General features: G+C 43.3%; 1 protein-coding gene across 1 annotated transcript; it reads left to right on the top strand.

Annotated features, from left to right (window-relative positions):
- Nucleotides 1-970: 970 nt before the first annotated feature.
- DDX25 (DEAD-box helicase 25) lies at nucleotides 971-17,972 on the top strand. Its single transcript, XM_027092925.1, has 12 exons — nucleotides 971-1,164; nucleotides 1,781-1,847; nucleotides 2,100-2,144; nucleotides 2,649-2,784; nucleotides 3,988-4,080; nucleotides 4,192-4,294; nucleotides 5,862-5,976; nucleotides 6,988-7,165; nucleotides 12,749-12,986; nucleotides 14,166-14,328; nucleotides 16,351-16,539; nucleotides 17,704-17,972. Exons 1-12 carry the CDS (start codon nucleotides 1,102-1,104, stop codon nucleotides 17,763-17,765), a joined length of 1,452 nt encoding a protein of 483 aa, XP_026948726.1. The 5' UTR covers nucleotides 971-1,101; the 3' UTR covers nucleotides 17,766-17,972.
- Nucleotides 17,973-18,693: the final 721 nt, after the last annotated feature.

The raw sequence follows: 18,693 nt of genomic DNA, 5'->3' as shown, positions 1-18,693 counted from the left end.
AGTGCGCTAAAATAATAGAAAACTAAAATTAAAGAACTTGGTCTGATTTTATTCGTACTTAAATTAGTAGAAAGTTATCATTGAGAGTCAAAAACATTTACAATTAGAATCCACATGGAAAGGCTGAAAAGGAATGTGATAATCTCAAAACAGACGACTGAGGTGTCCGAGAGTGACCGAACAGGGATGGGGAGTCTTGCTTCAGCACCACGGAGAGATCATAACTAGGTTTTGTTTGCTCGTTTTTCTAGAGATGCTGATCGAAACCGCAAGATTCCAGTTAGAAAACTGGCGGGGGTGTGGGTGGGGTGGGGTGGGGATCTGGTTCTTTTGTCCAAATTTAGCAGTCATTAGTGCACAGAATCTATCCCGGACTATGCAGGTGAAGGTAGCAGGTGAAGGTTGTACCGAAAGGGAAACCGTTTTCTCCGGATTGCTTTACCAAGAGGCGCGTATCAGAATTAAAATGAAAATAAGCCAGTATGTGGAAACATCACAGGTATCTAGTAACAGGGACGATAGAGCTTGAACAACTTTACTTCCTCGCTGCATCTTTCGCATTCGAATTCATTTGTCAGATGAAACTCACCAATTCTGACTCTCCACTTTCCTATGCCATTCACTAGCCTTTCTAACATCCTGCAACGCAGAAGCGGAAATTTCGGGGGGACGCGGGCACAAGAGCTTGAAGCGGGGTGGAGGGGTCCTGCTTCACCACCAGGAGAATAGTCTGGGGAGAGGGTGGTGGGGTAGGAGAGGTAGGACTCTCGAATCAGTACGGAGATTGCTGCCGCTTAGAGTCCCACGCTGCTGTTGCTCAGCAGAGGTCAGCCGCGGGCGAACGTTCACCACGATAGCGCCCCGGCCGCCTCTCCAACGCCTGGCGCTAACTGGGGCACTGGCAGACCACTACAGCCAGCTTCCTCCTGCGCGGACCCCGCCCTCCTCCCCCGACTCCTCCCACCACCTCGGAGTTCGGGCGCCTGCGCACGGCGGCTGGTCGGCCCCCCGAGAAAGCCCATTGGCCGCTGGGTGAGGCCGGGCACTACCTCGCGCCTGTGGCGGCCGCACGTGCTGGGAGCGGAAGCGGCGATCGCAGCTATGGCGTCGTTACTTTGGGGAGGCGACGCAGGGGCTGCGGAGAGCGAGCGGCTGAACGGCCACGTAACTGCCACCGAACCGGGGAGGGCAAGGGGGCAGGGGCTAGAACAGCACTCCTGGAGGGAAATGTGCTGGGGAAGGGAAGGGACAGCTCCTCTACGGTTTGGAGCCGAGTGTCAGATGGTGGTGGGGAGGTGTGACAAGGATTTGGAAGAGGGCCACGGGAAAGGAGACCCCGAGAGAAACAAGACCTTTGGTTTGAAAAGGCAAAATGAAGACATCTGCGGGAGGGAAGGCAGCTGGGAGCCCCAAGTAGACCCTGAGTTTTCTACTGTCCCAATTTGACCGTTAAGCCTCAGCTAGCTTCTATCTCATCTACCAACGCGCTTTCCTATCTGCTATCCCTTGCTCGGGCTGTGACCCGCCGAGGACTGTCACATTTAGACTAGAGGCTTATAAAGAGGAACATATGCAGGGGCAGTAGAAAGCCTCCTCCGATTTCAGGATAATTCATACAGGAGACCTGCTTCTCAAAGGAATCCGTTAATACATAATATCGCAAAGGAAACAGTATTGGCGTGGCCTTCCCTGCCTCCCTTCCAGCCCGTGTTAGGGGGTGGCACTGGGCTGCTTGATGCCTTGCTTCACAATATTGATTGAAATTTGTATCTTTCAATAGTTTTCAAACGTCATCCATCCCCGGAAGAACCTTCAGGGTATTAAGAGTACTACAGTTACAAACGTAGGTGAGTGTTGTTAAAGAAGATTGGGCTCCGTTCATTTAAAAAGCATTGCTTTCCTCATGTCCCTGGCAACTTTGGCTCCCTTAATTTAACATTCAAGACCCTCCACTACCTTTCCAATCTTTTTACCCACTTCTCCGCTGCTTGACCCTTCCTTTGTACACACTGTAGAGTCGGCAGGAGAAACTGGGATGATACGCTGGACGTTCCTGCTTGGCATTTATCTTTACAGTTGTTTCTCTTCCATCCTTTTAGACGGTTCTGTTAATAACACCGAAGAAGATGGTGAAGAAGATGGAGGTAGGAAATAAATTCATTTGCGTGTATTTACTGGCATTGTTTCCTTTAATCATGACTTTCACAACGTGGGTGAGTAATACCATCTTAATTGGAAAAGAACCATCTTTGCTTCTGTTTTCTTTATAAATAGTGAATGTCAGAAGAAATACTAACTTAGGAGTCAGGATTACTTCTTTAGAGGAAATTGAAATAGAATATGCAGGAATGGGTTACGAATTTTCAGCTGGCAAGGAAAAATTAGGTCTGCTGGCAATAGATGTAGGCTTGGTTGAGGTTAGAGGTTGGTGTAGCAACAGAGCATAAGAAACTGGATCCTCGTGGAAACGAAAAGGAATTCTCAGTGCTGTGTCATTCTTTTTAGAACCTTCTTTTGGAAGAAAAATGAGAGTAGGAACAGTTGCTTGATATACAACCCGTGAATGGAAGGAAGCAACTTGTTAGATGTCATTCAGGAGGCTTGACTTTCCCCCTGCAGTATCCCCTGTTTTATCCTTGTTTTTCTAGTGGAATTGGCAGCTAATTCACTCTTGAACAAGTTAATCCGGCAGTCCTTAGTAGAATCCAGTCACCGAGTTGAAGTCTTACAAAAGGATCCCAGCTCTCCACTCTACTCGGTGAAAACATTTGAAGAGCTGCGGCTGTGAGTATTTTTACTTTAAGTGTAGGAAAATTCCAGAGAGCATAGCACAGAACAAACTAATCTGCTAATAATAATCATCAGGATCTCCTTCGTGTTCTAATGGTCAATATTCAAATGAGATGTGGACATTTTGCATGCAATTAAAATATAGCTCAAAGAGGAACACTAGGATATCTGAATTGTCCAACGACTTGAGAACATTTTTGATGGTAAAATATTTTAAGCTTGCTGTGCTAAGGGGGATAGCTAAGCCAGACACAGCCATATTGCTACTGTCCATACCAGAGTACAGATAACAGGAATTTTGATGACCCAAATACCCATTTAGATAAGTTACAAGCTTTTACCTTTTTAATTGTTTTTTTTGGTCTCAGATGGTATTTAAATGAATAACTTTCCCAAATAGGTTTGCATTTCCTAGGGAGTTATCAACTGGCATTAAGGAAATGTATTTAAATAGGTCGAGTTACTGATACGGACTTAATGTAAGTGGGGAAATCCAAAATCCCAATGCCTGCTTTCTAGTTGGGGAGAAGCTTACTTATAATTAAAGGTTGGCTGCCAGTAATCTACCAATTAATCTACCAATTAAGCATGTCCAAAATGTGCATGTCATTGTAGTGGAAGTATTCCAGCCTACTTCACTTTATCCTCTTTGTAACATCTATCCTGAGACCCCAGGAAAGACGCATGTAAAAATACTGGCTCAGAAGAATGAGCTAATATTGCGTCTTCTGCTCCTAGAGAGAATTGATATAAGAATCACCTAAATGAAATTTTGTTTTCTCTGAAAATTGCCATTGAAACGTTAAAGTTTGTCATTGACTAAAAAGAAATAAACAATAAATCTCACTAAGTTTTCTGCTTGTGTGGAAAATAAAACTCTACTGGAAAATTGATGCACTTCTATCAGATGAGTTTTTCCTTTTTTTTTCTTGGTTCAAGAGAAAGTTCAACGTTAGGCCCTTACTACTATCCTTGGCCTGGGCTTATGACATAACTTACTACTTTAGTGCTCCAACTGTGCAGACATGATTGTATATATGTTTGAGAGTTGAGGTTTAACTTGTATATTTCCAAATATTACTTTTTATATTCACTTGCAAAGTGGCCTAATTTAGAAATGCACCTTTCAAGTTTGTATTTCTGAGTCTACTGACGCATCACAGACTTTAAGTATTTGATTTTTTGTTTTTTTGACAGAAAAGAAGAGTTACTAAAAGGGATCTATGCAATGGGATTTAATAGACCATCCAAAATTCAAGAGATGGCTCTCCCTATGATGCTGGCGCACCCGTGAGTTTCTGCGGTAGTGGTATTGCAACTGGCTATTTTTAGTCACTTATATTCAGTTTATGCCCGGGAGCTTGTATTCAGTTTATGTCTAGCACATCCTCTTTTCTACAGACCTCAGAACCTCATAGCCCAGAGTCAGTCTGGAACAGGAAAGACAGCTGCTTTTGTCTTGGCAATGCTAAGCAGAGTTAATGCCTTGGAATTGTTTCCACAGGTAAGGAAAGGCTGGGAGAGAGATGGGAATGCTTGCGGTGCCAAAGATATTTTAGTAATAGGCAATATTGCTGCAATGATGTGATGATGTTTAGAATAGATGTTCTTTCATGAAATCAGAGTATTGGGCAGCAGTATGGGGCAGTGATTGAGAGCACAGGCTTTATAGTTTGACTGGTTCCAATCCCAGCCTCTCTACTTGCCAGCTGAAAGTCTTAGGCGAGGTAGTAAATCTTTTGGAGTATGTTTTCTTGTCAGTAAAGATAACACTTATAAAGGTATGGGTCACAGTTGTTCTGTTCACCCTTGAACCCTAACTTCAATCACAGTGCTTGGCTTGTAGAAACCACTCCTTAAACATTGAATGAATGAATGAATACCTGCCTCATAGGATTGTCATGCAGATTGAGTGAATTAATGTACATTTTTAGCACCGTGCTCAACATAAAGTGAGCATTCAGTAGTGATAGTTATATAGCTGTAGGTCACCCAGTCCCTCGTACTCATTTAGTGGAGAAGGAAACAGAGGCTTGGAGAGGGAAAGGTCACACGTGAGGTCACAGTTGTCAGAGAGCGATCGACTGAGCAGGGACTAGAACTGCGCTTGCCCTTCTCCCAACCTAGTGTCAGTACATGGAAAGTATCTGGTGATCTCCCTCTTTCTCCAGCCTGTGTTCATCGAATTGATTGACAAACTGGGAGCCCAAGTGTTGGGAGCGCTCAAAGCTATGGGGCAGCAAGGATCCCCTCAGGAAGTTTACAACCTGCGCAGCAAGATAACCTGTGGACATGGATGTGGGTGACTAGTGACAGGCATAGGAAATCCTGTGCTTTCTTTAGACAAGTTCAGGGAAATTTATATCTAGCGTTTGATATCATGAGTAAAAATCCTTTAGGAGAAGCTATGCTTGAACACATGTTGAGAAATGTGTGTGGAAACTGTTTTTATCACTTTAGCTGTGTTTCCCTCTATCTCAGATCCTTAATTGAAGTTCAAAAATGCGTTAAATATCACCAGTTTCTTCAATCGACATCTTCATTCATCAACAGCCACCATTTATAGGGGGGATGGAAGTAACAAATGAAAGAGTTTCAGGGAACCTTCTGCCAGAGATGTGTAAGATGGATTGGACCAAGCAGGGAGTGCTCTGGAAATGGGCAGACTTTTAATATCAGGGAAGAGGTAATGGGGACCACACTCAAGCTGTAATTAGTCTTGCATCCCTTCTCTTTTTGATTCCCAGCCCCCCTACATCCCATTTTTCCTCTACCAAAACAACGTGACCCATAACCTTTGTTTCTTCATGACCTTTCAGAGAGGAACATATAAAAGGAAGCTGCTTCTTCATCCTTCAGCCCCTTCTCCCCTTCCATACTCAACATTCACCCTAGATCTATCAGCTGCTAAGTCGTATTCAAGTAAAAATATTCTGTTCAACCAGAATCTCCAGTTTCACTTCTGTGCCTCTCCCTCCACAGATTTTAATTGTATTTCAGAATTGTGTGATGGCTGTCATGAACCTTTCTCCTTCCCCCCTTCTCTCCCTCTCCCTCTCTCCCTCTCTCAGTGCCTCTGCTTGGCTCCTACTTACGAACTGGCTCTGCAAACTGGCCGTGTGGTCGAACGGATGGGGAAATTCTGTGTGGATGTTCAAGTGATGTACGCCATTCGAGGGAATCGAAGTATGTACCAGCAAGCCAGCCCTGGCTGATACTTTAAATCCCGACTGCACCACTGACACAGTCGTGGTATATACCTTCTCTGCTTTCTTGCCTCTAAAATGGTGGATATAATGGCACCTATATCATAGAGTTGTTACTGGAATTAAATAAAATGATACAGATAAAGCACAGTGCACACCCCTGGCACATAATAAGGACCCAGTAAATGTTAGCTGCATCATTCCCACAGCCCAGAAGAGGATGCTTTTGCTTGTTCTTTTCTGTGAGGCTCAGTTGTTTTGTGCAGAACAGCTTTTATTGTTTCACTTTTTCATTAAAGTATTACATGCATAAAGTGAAAAAAAAAAACTTTAAAACAGAAAATTCAAAGGTAAAAGTGAAAGTTCTTTCAAAAACCTATTTCCGAAGACAGCTATGGTTTTGTTAACAAATCTTTGTGTGTTTTTTTGTTTTGTTTTTGAGTGCTTACAAAAATGGGAGCATTTTTTTTGTACTGTTCAAAAACTTAGGCGTTTTAAACATCTTTTCATGTCAGTATGGGTAGCCCCACCTCACTCTTTTGACGAGCTGTATAATATTCTGTCATTTATTTCATGTAACCTGTTGATAGACATTTTGGTTGTTTTCCATTTCGGGAAGATTTGTAGGCCTTTCACTGCTGTGCCAGTGTTTCTGTAGGACAATAGGACAATGGGAATGCTGCAGGGTGGCTTTTTTTTTTTTTTTCTTTAAGTAACCTGTGCCTCCCAAGTCTCAGTTAGAGACGTGTAACCCAGGGTGGCTTTTAAAATGACCATGGGGCAGAATCAAATATGCGTGACTATTATCATTACTGTAAAGCTAGAAACTTGGGAATTTATCCTAAAACTCTGTAAAATCAAAAACCACAAAGACCCTCAGGGTTGGCACTTGGAAAACCTTATGAAATGTGTTTCATTACCGGGAATTGTAAATGGTTAGAGTCGTTTGCATCTGAAGGAAACCTTTAAACCCTTTTCCTTTGCTCCCTAGTTCCCAGAGGCACTCATGTCACCAAACAGATTATAATTGGCACTCCTGGGACCGTCCTAGATTGGTGTTTCAAGCAAAAATTAATTGATTTGACTAAGATTCGTGTGTTTGTCCTGGATGAAGCAGATGTGATGATCGACACGCAAGGATTCTCAGACCAAAGCATTCGTATTCAAAGGTAACCTTCACATCCAGCCTTTTCTTCCTGGATCTTCTGTCCAGGGAAGGAATTTCATTTGTCTGCTGCTCCTAATTGTCTTTACTGCTTATTCCCCACTTCTTTCACCTTTAAAACAAGTTGGGTTTTCATTATTTTCACCAGCTCAATGGGCCTTCAGCCTGCTGTAATTACCCAACTCCTTCATCTTGTACTCTTGCCTGATTGCTTCACTCTTGTGCTGCAGGCTTACAGATGGAACCCATATACAGTGGGTCTGCACCAAATTTTGCCAGTAATCTTATATTTGAGCAAAATTCTAAAGAGAATTCATTAAAACCTGATAGCGCTATTGTGAGGACACAGCAGCCTGGGATCAGTAGCCTAGTATCTAGTCCTGACTTTGCCTGTAAGTTGTTAAATAAATCCTGTCGATTTCCTAGGCCTCTCTCCCAGGATCACCAAGGGGCTTAAAATTTCAGATTATCAGCCTAACCTGAACCTTACTGAGTCAGAATTTCTGGGAGTGGGCTTTAAGAGTCTGCATCGCTCATTTTTAAATAAAGTATTTATACACTGTGTTAAATTCAAGTATAATATTGAAAGACTTGTAATGATAACCAGTAATCCCCTGCCCCAACCCCTAGAGAATACTGTCTGTTACGACCTTAACTTTCATACCTTTAAATAACCGGCTCACCTTGGTATTTCTCGTTGTATATTCGTTATATACAACGTTGTTGGTTACATTCACGGCTGGTATTGATATCATTATCACAGCACAAATGACGTTCACTGCTGACTATTGAATTATTATAATTATGTTTTTCTTGTGCTTCTCCCCCTAGAGTTGCCTATTTTCCTTTATTTGGTTACTATCACTGTGTAGCGGTCTTTAATTTTTCTCTACCTGTTTCATCATACGTGTCATATGTCAATGATATCTCCAGATAGTCAAATACATCTTAAAATTCCATCAGTTTCTTTTTGTCTGGAAGATCTCGCACACTCACTGTCTCCAGTTTCAGCCTGGACTGGTTGCACTCCAGTCCTGTGGTCACAGCTGCATTACAGGTTTCCCCTGTCCTCATTAACAGTTTCGAATCTCCTGTCTTGTGGGTCCTTCTTCTTGGCGTACTGTTGGTTTACTGAATATGCTGGAATGTATCTGCTAATGGCTTCCTGCAAAAGGATGTGTAGGAAGTTCATTTTCTAGCCCCTGCTTGTCTGAAAATGTTTTTACTGTACCTGTAAATTTGATCTTTGGGTTGAGTTTCCCTGGATGTGGAATCCTGTCTTGAAAAGCTTTCTCCCTGTAAACTCGGAGACAGTGTTAAAAACAGAAAAGTGGTTGTTTTTTTACTGTAATTAATGCTCTGTTTCCAGTGTTGCTGCTGGAAAGTTTAATGTCTTCCTGATGCTCAGACTTTTGTCTGTGATCTGTTTTTTCCTCACTAGAAGGTTTTGGAATCTTTTTCTCCATGATGTACTGGAACTTCTCAATGATGTGCTTTGGTTCAGATCTTTTTTTTCTTCATTGTACTAGACACATGGTACACTCTTCTCATTCCCAAAACTTGTACATGCCAGATCTGGGGAAATTTCTTATGTTACTTCTTTCCTTGCGGTGACCAACTTTTTAGGAAGACAACCCGGGATACAGTCACAGCAGCCAAATATGTATGTACATACGTACACACACATATATCTTATATATATATAAATATAATACAGAAGAAATAATCGTACATGTGTTATTACTTTAACATAAAAATATGGAAAATATGTTTATTTGAAATCATGTATTATCCTGTACTTTCCTGTTACATTAGTGCTACTATTTAAACACAACTGTAGAGCTAAACTGGCAATTGTAGTAACTCATAGGAGAACTAATTAAACAATATGTATGAGAAAAATACAGCAATAATGTTTCGTCTCTGATACAGCAATTTAATCTTTTTAAACATGATAGGCTGCTTAAATTTTGGAGGCTGTGCTATTGTATATTCTTTTTTTTTTTTTTTCTTTTTTTTTGGCCACACCACACAGCTTGCAGGATCTTAGTTCCCCAACCAGGGATCAAACCCGGGCCCTCAGCAGTGAGATCGCTGAGTCCTGACCACTGGACCTCCCTGGAATTCCCTATTGTATATACTTAAGATACATAATTATAGAACTATTTACGAGGAGAACATAAATACGATAGGACTAATTAAACATATTACAGTAAGTCCCCACATACAAATGAGTTCCGTTCCAAGGGCGTGTTCGTTAAGTCCAGTTTGTTCGTAAGTCCAACAAAGTTAGCCTAGGTACCCAACTAGCACAATTGGCTATATAGTACTGTACTGTAATAGGTTTATAATGCTCTTCACACAAATAATACATAAAAAACAAACACAAAAAATAAAATATTTTTAATCTTACTTTTCAAGTACCTTGAAAAGTACAGTAGTACAGTACAACAGCTGGCATTACAGGGGCTGGCATCGAGTGAACAGGCAAGAAGGGTTACTGACTGGAGGAGGGAGAGGAGATGGGAGACGGTAGAGCTGAAGGATTGTCAGCAATAGGAGACGGAGGACAAGCTGCCACTTCACTCATGCCTGACAGTGATGGCACAGGTTCTGGTTCCTTGCTGGATTCAATTCTATCTACCCTCTTGTAAAACGATCCAGTGACGTCTGGGTAGTAGCTCTTTTCTTCTCATCATAGATGACACGGTAGCAATGGATTGCATTCTGAACGGCTGCTGCAACCTTCATGTACCGTTCTGCATTTGGGTCCTGTGCGTCAAAAACTAACAGTGCCTCCTCAAATAAAGAAAATCCTCTTGCCATTTCCTGAGTCATGAATCTCTTCAGTTCTTCAGTTACTTCTTCCTCTTTTCTCTCTTCATCCTTTCTCCGGGCCTCCAATTCCATCAGGTCTTCATTAGTAAGCTCCTTGTGTTGCACAGCAAGGAGTTCAGTGAAGTCGTCCTCTTGCTTCAAATAAAGATACTGTACTACTGTACTCTATACAGTATGGCACAGTAAAGTACACAAAAGTACAACCACTTGTAGAGGATGCATGCACGTGGCAATATACGCCAGACACGTGAACTAACTTAACGTGATTGGACATGTGAACACACATCCACATCTTTGAAAGTTCACAACTTGAAGGTTCGTATGTAGGGGACTTACTGTACCTGTATTTAATGACAGAGACAATAATGACACTTTTTTTTCTGTCTCACAGTGTGGTAAGATGTTTTGACTCTCTCTTTTCTAGTATCCTCTGAACTCCCTGCAGCCCTCTTTTCTTGTATGTGGCAGTAAAACAGAATACAGTCAAATCTAAAATTCATTTTGACTTGCAGCTCTGCCCTTATTAAGCCCACACTGATTCTTTTTTTTTTTTTTTTGGGAGTATAGTTGATTTACAGTGTTGTGTGTGTTTTCTGCTGTACAGCAAAGTGAATCTGTTATAGGTATACATATATCCAGTCTTCTTTAGATTTTTTTTTGATATATGTCATTACAGAGTATTGATTTGAGTTCCCTGTGCTATACAGTAGGTCCTTATTAGTTATCTATTTTATATATAGTAGAAGCCCACACTGATTCTTGGTATCAGTCCAGTGTGATATCCTCTGAACAAAAGTGTTCAAGCATAGAATACTTAGGAGTTTACCTACTAGCAACAGTGGTTTTTAGACTTGCAAGAATCAATTTCTGGCTCCTTCAAAATGTTCTTCCACTGTATCCGCAGGCTTGGTTCGGTGGACCAGCTGTTTGTCATTCAGATCCTGTGCATTTATAAATCCATCGTTTAGCTTATCCATGTCTAAAATGTCCATCATTTTCAGACACTCTGAAGTCTATTAGATGTCATCATAAGTGAAACCCCTTCTCCTCAGGGAAAATGATTATAAAGCACAGAGGTGACTTAAACTTGTCCAACTGAAAGATGGATTCTTTACAAATTTAGTAAAGAAATTAGAAAGTCCTCAACTTGGCTGTCCTTTTCTGCTGACATTTTTCGACTTCTGCAGCAGTTTTATTCCTAAAAAAAGGAAAAATGAGTCATTATTTGCTACAAGTTTTTGTTGCAGCCTTTACAGAACACCAGACAGCTCAGGTGCAGTCAGTACAAGGCCTCTTCACAAGTCATCAGACAGTTACGGAGACACAGTGTGTTATTTCTATTTTACTATAATCTTTTCTCCATTCTCATCCTTGACGTATTTCCAGGTTGGAGTTGGACATTCTTTTTGTCTCAAACTTTGAAAATAGGCCAACATTTGAAATCTTTTCACTGGCCAACTGCAATGGCAGGCATCTTGTAGGCACACGTCTGAGGTAGCTCTGCATCCATTTCTGCACAGTTAGAAATCTTAGTAAGGCTTCTGCAAGTTTGAAATAATAAAATGACCCAAAACTTTGGTAATGAAGAGCTCAGTATCACAGGTAAGCGTATTGTATGTGTTTTTAAAAGTATTGTGTACAAAGGATGCAGGACATTTAGCTGGTAAGATCTTTTCATGTTCTTTGATAAGGAATTTATAGACTGAATGGAATATGCCAGAATGTACATTTGCACTGTCTGCTGCTCATGCAGAGAGTTGAACAAAGGCTAATTTGTATTTGGATACAATGTCAACAGTCTTTTCTTGTATATTTTCTGTGTTGTATAAAAACTTCATAGAAGCCAAAAAGATGTTTTGAGACTCCATTTTTTCAAAACCAAGTACCTAAGAGATTGGAGGGGTGGGGCGTGTATTTTGTGTTGCCGTGATTTGAAATCTCACTGGATATACTGTAGAAGCATGGTGTCTGGTAAGATCTGAGACACTCCACTCTACACTGAGAGAGGAAAGACGTCTGTTATCAAAAGTTCCCGCCTTGTTCACCCGCAGGACACTTTACTTGCAGCCTCTGAACCAGGAAATGTAACTTGACTCAGTTTCATAGGGGTGGCAAGGGAAAGATAGAGTCACATGTGTCCCTTTGCATGGTGTGGGCAAACTAATTCAGCTGAGCACTGGTGTGTTTGGAGGAGGCAAAAAACTTAATTTAGAAGTATTGCCTGTCTCATCCTGAACTTGCAGTAGCATCTTCCCCTTCTGCTCCCCTTTTACTTATATCCAGGTTCTTCCCATTCCAAATAGACTTAATGTGGCTGTTCTTTCCCACCCCAGAGATAGAACACCTGCCATCGAATGATGAGCCTCTGTGCCCTTCATCCGCATGGAACTTGTACGGGATGATTGCTGTAAACAGCACCTAGACTGACACCCTAGGCTTCACAAGCCCATCTCTCCTAAGGAGAAGACTGGTGTGAAAACCCAGATCACTTATCTACACTTCACTCTGGAGCCCCACATTCAGTGTATCCATTTTCCCAAATTCTTGGTGGGCAGGAGGGCCTGACACGTGGCGCTCTGCAGCAGGTGTAGTTGTCGTGGCCGCAGCACGTTTCACGGTGACCCCAGAGCAGGAGCAGGGGCGTGGGGGGCAGCTGATGGCCGTGGGCGTCAAGTGCTGGAAGTGGCCCCCCCAGGAGAGGGACAGGCCTGGCCATCGGGTGACGGCCTTCTTCCCTCCTCTCTCGTAGAGCTTTACCCTCCGAGTGCCAGATGCTCCTCTTTTCAGCGACCTTTGAAGACTCCGTGTGGCAGTTTGCGGAGCGAATCATTCCTGACCCCAACATTATCAAGTTACGGAAAGAGGAGCTGACCCTGAACAACATCCGACAGTATTACGTGCTGTGCAGGGATAGGAAAGACAAGTACCAGGCTCTGTGCAACATTTACGGTGGCATCACCATTGGCCAGGCCATCATATTCTGCCAGGTACGTCTGCCGGGACTTGTCTTACTCGTGCCCAGGTTTCTGTGCAGGTGGAGCCGGGCACCATGTTTGGTGCTTTTTGTACATTATGTTGTTTAATCTTCAGAGCACCTCTGAATAGAGGTTATCTGTATTTTATGGGTGAACTGAAGTAATGGAATAGGACTTCAATATGGTGTGAAACAGAGGGCATCCTTCTCGTATTTCTTCTTTTCTTTCTTTCTTTTTTGGTCGCACCACGCCGCTTGTGGGATCTCAGTTGCCTGACAAGGGATTTAACCTGGGCCATGGCAGTGAAAGCCTGGAATCCTAACTACTAGGCCACCAGGGAACTCCCTGGGCATCCTTTTAGAGGGACTGCTTCTAACACTTCCCCATTCAGGTTGATGTTTATTGTACTGTTTCCATAGATACCCTTTATCAGGTTAAGAATGTTCTCTTCTACTCCTAACTTACTATGAGCAAAGTAGCCACTCAGTCACTCACTATTAACAGCCCCTTGTTTTTATTTTCATATTTACTTTTCCAATCTGATGTTTTTCGTGTTCGTGTCTTGGTTGTATTTTTTCACCACCATGGGCACACTGTCAGCTCCATGAGAGCCGGCTCTCACCTGTTCCACTCACCTTCATGCCCCCACCCAGCACATGGATGGCCCTGGAAACATACTTGTAGAGTAAAGGAAAGCTCAGCTCTGCCATGTGACCATGTGACAACTAGCCATGTGACCTTGGGCAAATCACTTAACGGTTTTAAGCTTTGGGTTTATTTTTCAGTTTTTTAAAATGAACTTAGGCAGCTGCTTCATCAGATCATTATGAAAGCAGATGAACGTGGTGCACATACAGGTTTTAGCAAAGTGCCTGGCGTACACAGGATGTCATCATTGTTAGGTACCTCATTTTGTCATCAGACCACCCTGAGAGGTGGGCAGAGCATTTTATTCTCTGTTTCAGGGCTGAGAAGCCAAAGCTCTTACAGGTTGAGAGGATGTGCCCCTGAAAAGCACAGGGGAGGGCGAATCCCCTGCCACATTCTCAGATCCCTCTAGGCCCCAAAGGGAAGGTGAAGCAAAACCCCTCTGCAGCACCCCCAGCTCCCATGCCCTGCAGACATGAGCGCCGCACACATAGCCAGGCTGCTTCAACTTGGGCGCCATGCTGGGTTTTGATTTTCATGCAGACTCGTCAAAATGCCAAATGGTTGACTGTGGAGATGATGCAGGATGGCCACCAGGTGTCTCTGTTAAGTGGAGAGCTGACTGTGGATCAGCGAGCTTCCGTCATTCAGAGGTTTCGAGATGGGAAGGAGAAAGTTCTTGTAACAACCAACGTCTGTGCTCGAGGTGTGTATGTGTATGCACTTAAAGTCAAGTTTATTGAGGTATCATGTACATATGATAAAATTTTCTCTTTCTAAGGATACGTTTCAGAGAGTTTTGACAAACATATATAGTCACATACCCATCACTGTAATCAAAATATGGAACATTTCCATCTCCCCTCAGAATTTCTCAGTGCTCATTTTCAGTCAGTCTCTGTAACTAATGACCCCTGCCAACTACTGACCAGATTTCTGTCTCTGTATTTTTGTCTTTTGCAGAATGACATGTAAGTTAAATCATACAGTTGGTAGCCTTTGTGTCTGATTTATTCTACTTGACACCATACTTTGGAATTCATCAATGTTGTTACATGTATCAGTAGGTCATTCCTTGTTATTGCCGAGCAGTATTCCATTGACTGGGTCGTACCACAATTAGGTCTTCCATTCACCAGCTGATGGACATTTGGATTGGTTACAGCTTGGAGCTGTTGGGACTAAAGCTGTAATAAACATTCATGTATAAGGCTTAGGTGGACATATGCTTTCATTTCTCTTGGGTAAATGCCTAGGAGGAGGATTTCTGGGTCATGTGGTAAGTGTATGTTTAGCTTCATAGGAAACTGCAAAACTGTTCTCCAGAGTGGCTGTACCCTCTTGCATCTCTACCAGCAATATAGGAGAGTTCCAGTTGTTCTCCATCCTTGTCAGTAATTGGTATTGACACTCTTTTTTCATCTTAAGCTTTCTAGTAGATGTGTGTGGTATCTCGTGTTTTCAACTTGTGCTCCCTAGCGACTAATGATGTTGGTCATCTCTGAGGTGTTTTTAATTTTAAAACTGTTGACTACTGGAAGAAAAATCTTTGTTTTTTCAAGAGGAGGGCCTTCGTACTTTCCTCATTCCTCCTGTATCCTTGCCTACACTGCATACTCAAACCATGTTTCCTAATTTATTACTAGTTCACCAGGTAGAACCGAGGACCTGCCCTGAGTGCTGAGCTTGGCATTTGGAGGAGTAGCCTAAAACAGGATGAGGTTCCTTCCCCTCGGGAGCACGCTGCCTAGACTCCTGACCTCTAGACCAGCACTAGCCAATAGAAATTTTTGCATTGATACAAATCTCCTATTCTCTGCGGTCCAAGCCATATATGGTGGCTGTTGAGCACTTGATGTGTGACTAGTGTGGCTGAGGAACTGGATTTTTAATTTGAATGAATTTAAATAGCCATAAGGCCAACGGTTACCATACTGGACAGCACAACTCCAGACCCCAGAGAAAAGAGGGCACAAATTGCTCCGGAGTCAAAGCACAGTACAGGGAGGTCAAGGATTATGACCCAGACAGCTTCTTAGTGTTGAGGAATGGAGGCACCAGGTGAGCACACACGTTAGGAGTGAAAGGTGTGAAAGGAAGGGGAGAACTCCTGGAAGTCTCGAGTCGTTTGTACTTTATCCTGTACTGTTTGGGCAGCTGGATTCTAAACACAAGTGCTCTGGACGTTGCTGTGGTGACCACGGTGACGATTAGAGGAGTGGGAGATGAGGGACTGGGGAGACCAGTCCGGAAATTGTTGTAACAGTTGAGGCAGTGGATAAAATGCCCTGACGAGAACAATGGCCGTGGAATGGGGTGGAGCTGGGGCCCTGTGATGGGTAAGGGGATGTGAGACTAAGGGGCTTGCTGGGCACTTAGCACAGTGGGGGTGGAGAAGATGGAAGGGCTCTGTGACCTGCTGCGAGCCCCTCCCCAACACACAAGCACACGCGCACGTGCACACACACGCACACATGCATGCACACGCGCTTTGTACATATTTAGACTTATGTATAATTCACTTCTACTGACACTCTTATCCAGCATCATAGACATACATACTTGGAAGCAAACTGCCTGACCGAAGGACCTATTTCATTGATGTAAAAGCAGGTGTGATTTACAGGTTGTGTCCATTAAATGAGAATTCCCCTGGCAAACGTGGTTCTTGAATAGCTATGTCCTGAGGAAAATGTTGCAGGACCCTGCAGTGTCGTTCCTCTTCCAGGGATTGATGTGAAGCAGGTCACGATTGTTGTGAACTTTGACCTGCCTGTGAACCCGGCAGAGGAGCCAGACTATGAGACCTACCTCCACCGTATTGGGCGGACAGGCCGCTTTGGGAAGAAAGGCCTTGCCTTCAACATGATCGAGGTGGATAAGCTGCCCCTGCTGATGAAGATCCAGGACCACTTCAGTGAGTAGTACCCTTCATGCCCAGAGCTGTGGACCTGCCCACGTTGACAGTGATGATGTGTGTCATGGACCTCGAGCCCAGAGGCTTGTGATGGGGTGGGGGCAGGAGCCAGGGAGTAGGCTTCTACTTCTTAGTGCCAGAGTTCCTAGCAGGAGGCGGGGGTAATTAAAGGAAGCTGTGAAAACCAAGTGGAATTGACAGGCGCTCATATTTCTATCTTATTGCTCATTCCGGGATCTGGAGCAGATTTTACGTCTGTGAAGAACCACCCTAGGCAAAGTAATAAGCTCCTTTAAGATGATATTGTGTCCCCAGCTTCCTTTTTTATGTACATTTTTCCCTTCCTGTTGCCCCAGCGACCAACTAGGACAGTCCTAAATCCTGAGGCCTGCTGCCTTCCTCCAGTGCCCACCATCTAAACAAGGCAGGCTCTGCTAACCCTCTGGGGCTCTTGGACAGGCGTGTTGCAGTCTGGTGGAAACTTGAAGGGTAACAGAAGCTGAGATGTCCCCCTGCCCCAGGGCCCTGGATAGATAACGGCTGCGGAGCAGGCGAGGAAGAACCCTCGCAGGACTCCAGATGTATCTTTCACCTTTAGGACAATGGTACTTAACCTCTGTGGGAAGCAGAGGACACTATCCCCGGGGAAATGCACACAAGCACATATGTGCAATTTGGAATATAATGTTAAAAGGTTTGCAGACTGGCTGTGGACCCTGCAGGGAAGTTGATTAAGCACCCCTGCGTTAGGATAACGGAGGAGGGATGGGGGTGGAGAAAGAACCATTAAGATCACTGTTGCTATGGTAATCAACACTCCCTGTTGCCATTCAGCAAACCTGCCCCCTCAATGCACACGCCCACTTCACCCTCCTGAGCTCAACCAGGCACCTTCCCAGGTTCCCCTCTCTGCACTCTGGCGATTTTTTTCTGCCCCACAGTATTTAGACATGTATGTTGTCTTGTCTGGTGCATTCGATGCCACTGTAGTTAGTATGGATTGGTTATTTGGATACCATCCCTTCCTTACCTAATCTAGAGAATGTCCCAGTATCTCGAGGCTTTCCATACAAGGTGTCACTATCTTCAGAAATGTAATTGGATGGAATGAAATTTCGTTTAGGCCCTGGGATAAGACTGTTCCATTCTCTTTTGTTCTTTTAGACAGCAATATTAAGCAACTCAACCCTGAAGACTTGGATGAAATTGAAAATATTGAATATTGAAGAAAGAACTTTATCGTTTACAAGTGTTCTGGTTTATGTGAAAGTGATTTTTTTACGTTGAGCCTTTTTCAACATGAAACTGTTAATATATGGCAAAATAAATGTTGTGGTAGCCTTAGTTTTAAGACCTGAGGTCTTTCTGAACCAAATTGATGTGAAGCACTTGATCCTTTTGAATAAATAAAGGGAGATTATTTCTTACTCCAATCTTTTCACAGATAAACATCTTTGCGTGGGCTACTGGGTTGTTGTGGGATTTAGTTTATAGAATCTGAGCAGGTCATGCCGCCTGTGAATATCTCACGGTGCCGCGAGATGGCAGTAGAACGTCACTGTTTCTGGAATTTGAGTTGGTCAAGTGAAAAAACCACACGTCTTCAGATTTGCTCACTGCTGCCCCTCCCACCCCTAATGTCTTCCCTACCTCCCCCTCGCCCCCTCCCCACACATGCACGCACCCGTGCACCCCCTGCACAGATACACACTCTCACGTGTGAGTGCGGGGTGAAACCTTCACAAAGTAAAACGATTTGAAAGAGTATTTTGCTTCTTTTTTAGTGTTTCAACCAACACAGAATTTCAAGATATTGTTCTATTTTACTTCTTAATGTCTTCAAATTAGAGAAGATTTAATCCATCATCGTTTATGTCATAGTCTCTGGAAACGTGGCTTTATTATAGACATTTCTTAAAAACAGGCAGTGGAGGTGGGGGGAACCCACTTGCCTTAGTAAAGAGGTGACACTTCAGGGAGCCAAAGGGTTTCACTTTTAAGAACTTAAAGGTGTATCTGAGAATCCTGGATGTTTTCCTGCAAGTCCCATTGAGATGCTTCTCATTTCTCACATTTGCTCCTAAAAAGTGAAACAGTGGGCTTGAGAAAAAGGGGGGGAAATTGATACTCTCCCAGAAAGCCCACAGCCAGAGC

This window comes from Aethalodelphis obliquidens, unplaced genomic scaffold, assembly GCF_003676395.1.
Source record: "Aethalodelphis obliquidens isolate GAN/ISIS:26980383/991018 unplaced genomic scaffold, ASM367639v1 scaffold82, whole genome shotgun sequence".
Classification (NCBI taxonomy): Eukaryota; Metazoa; Chordata; class Mammalia; order Artiodactyla; family Delphinidae; genus Aethalodelphis; species Aethalodelphis obliquidens.
The sequence above is the reverse complement of the archived record's forward strand: the minus strand, read 5'-3'. Positions and strand labels throughout refer to the sequence as shown.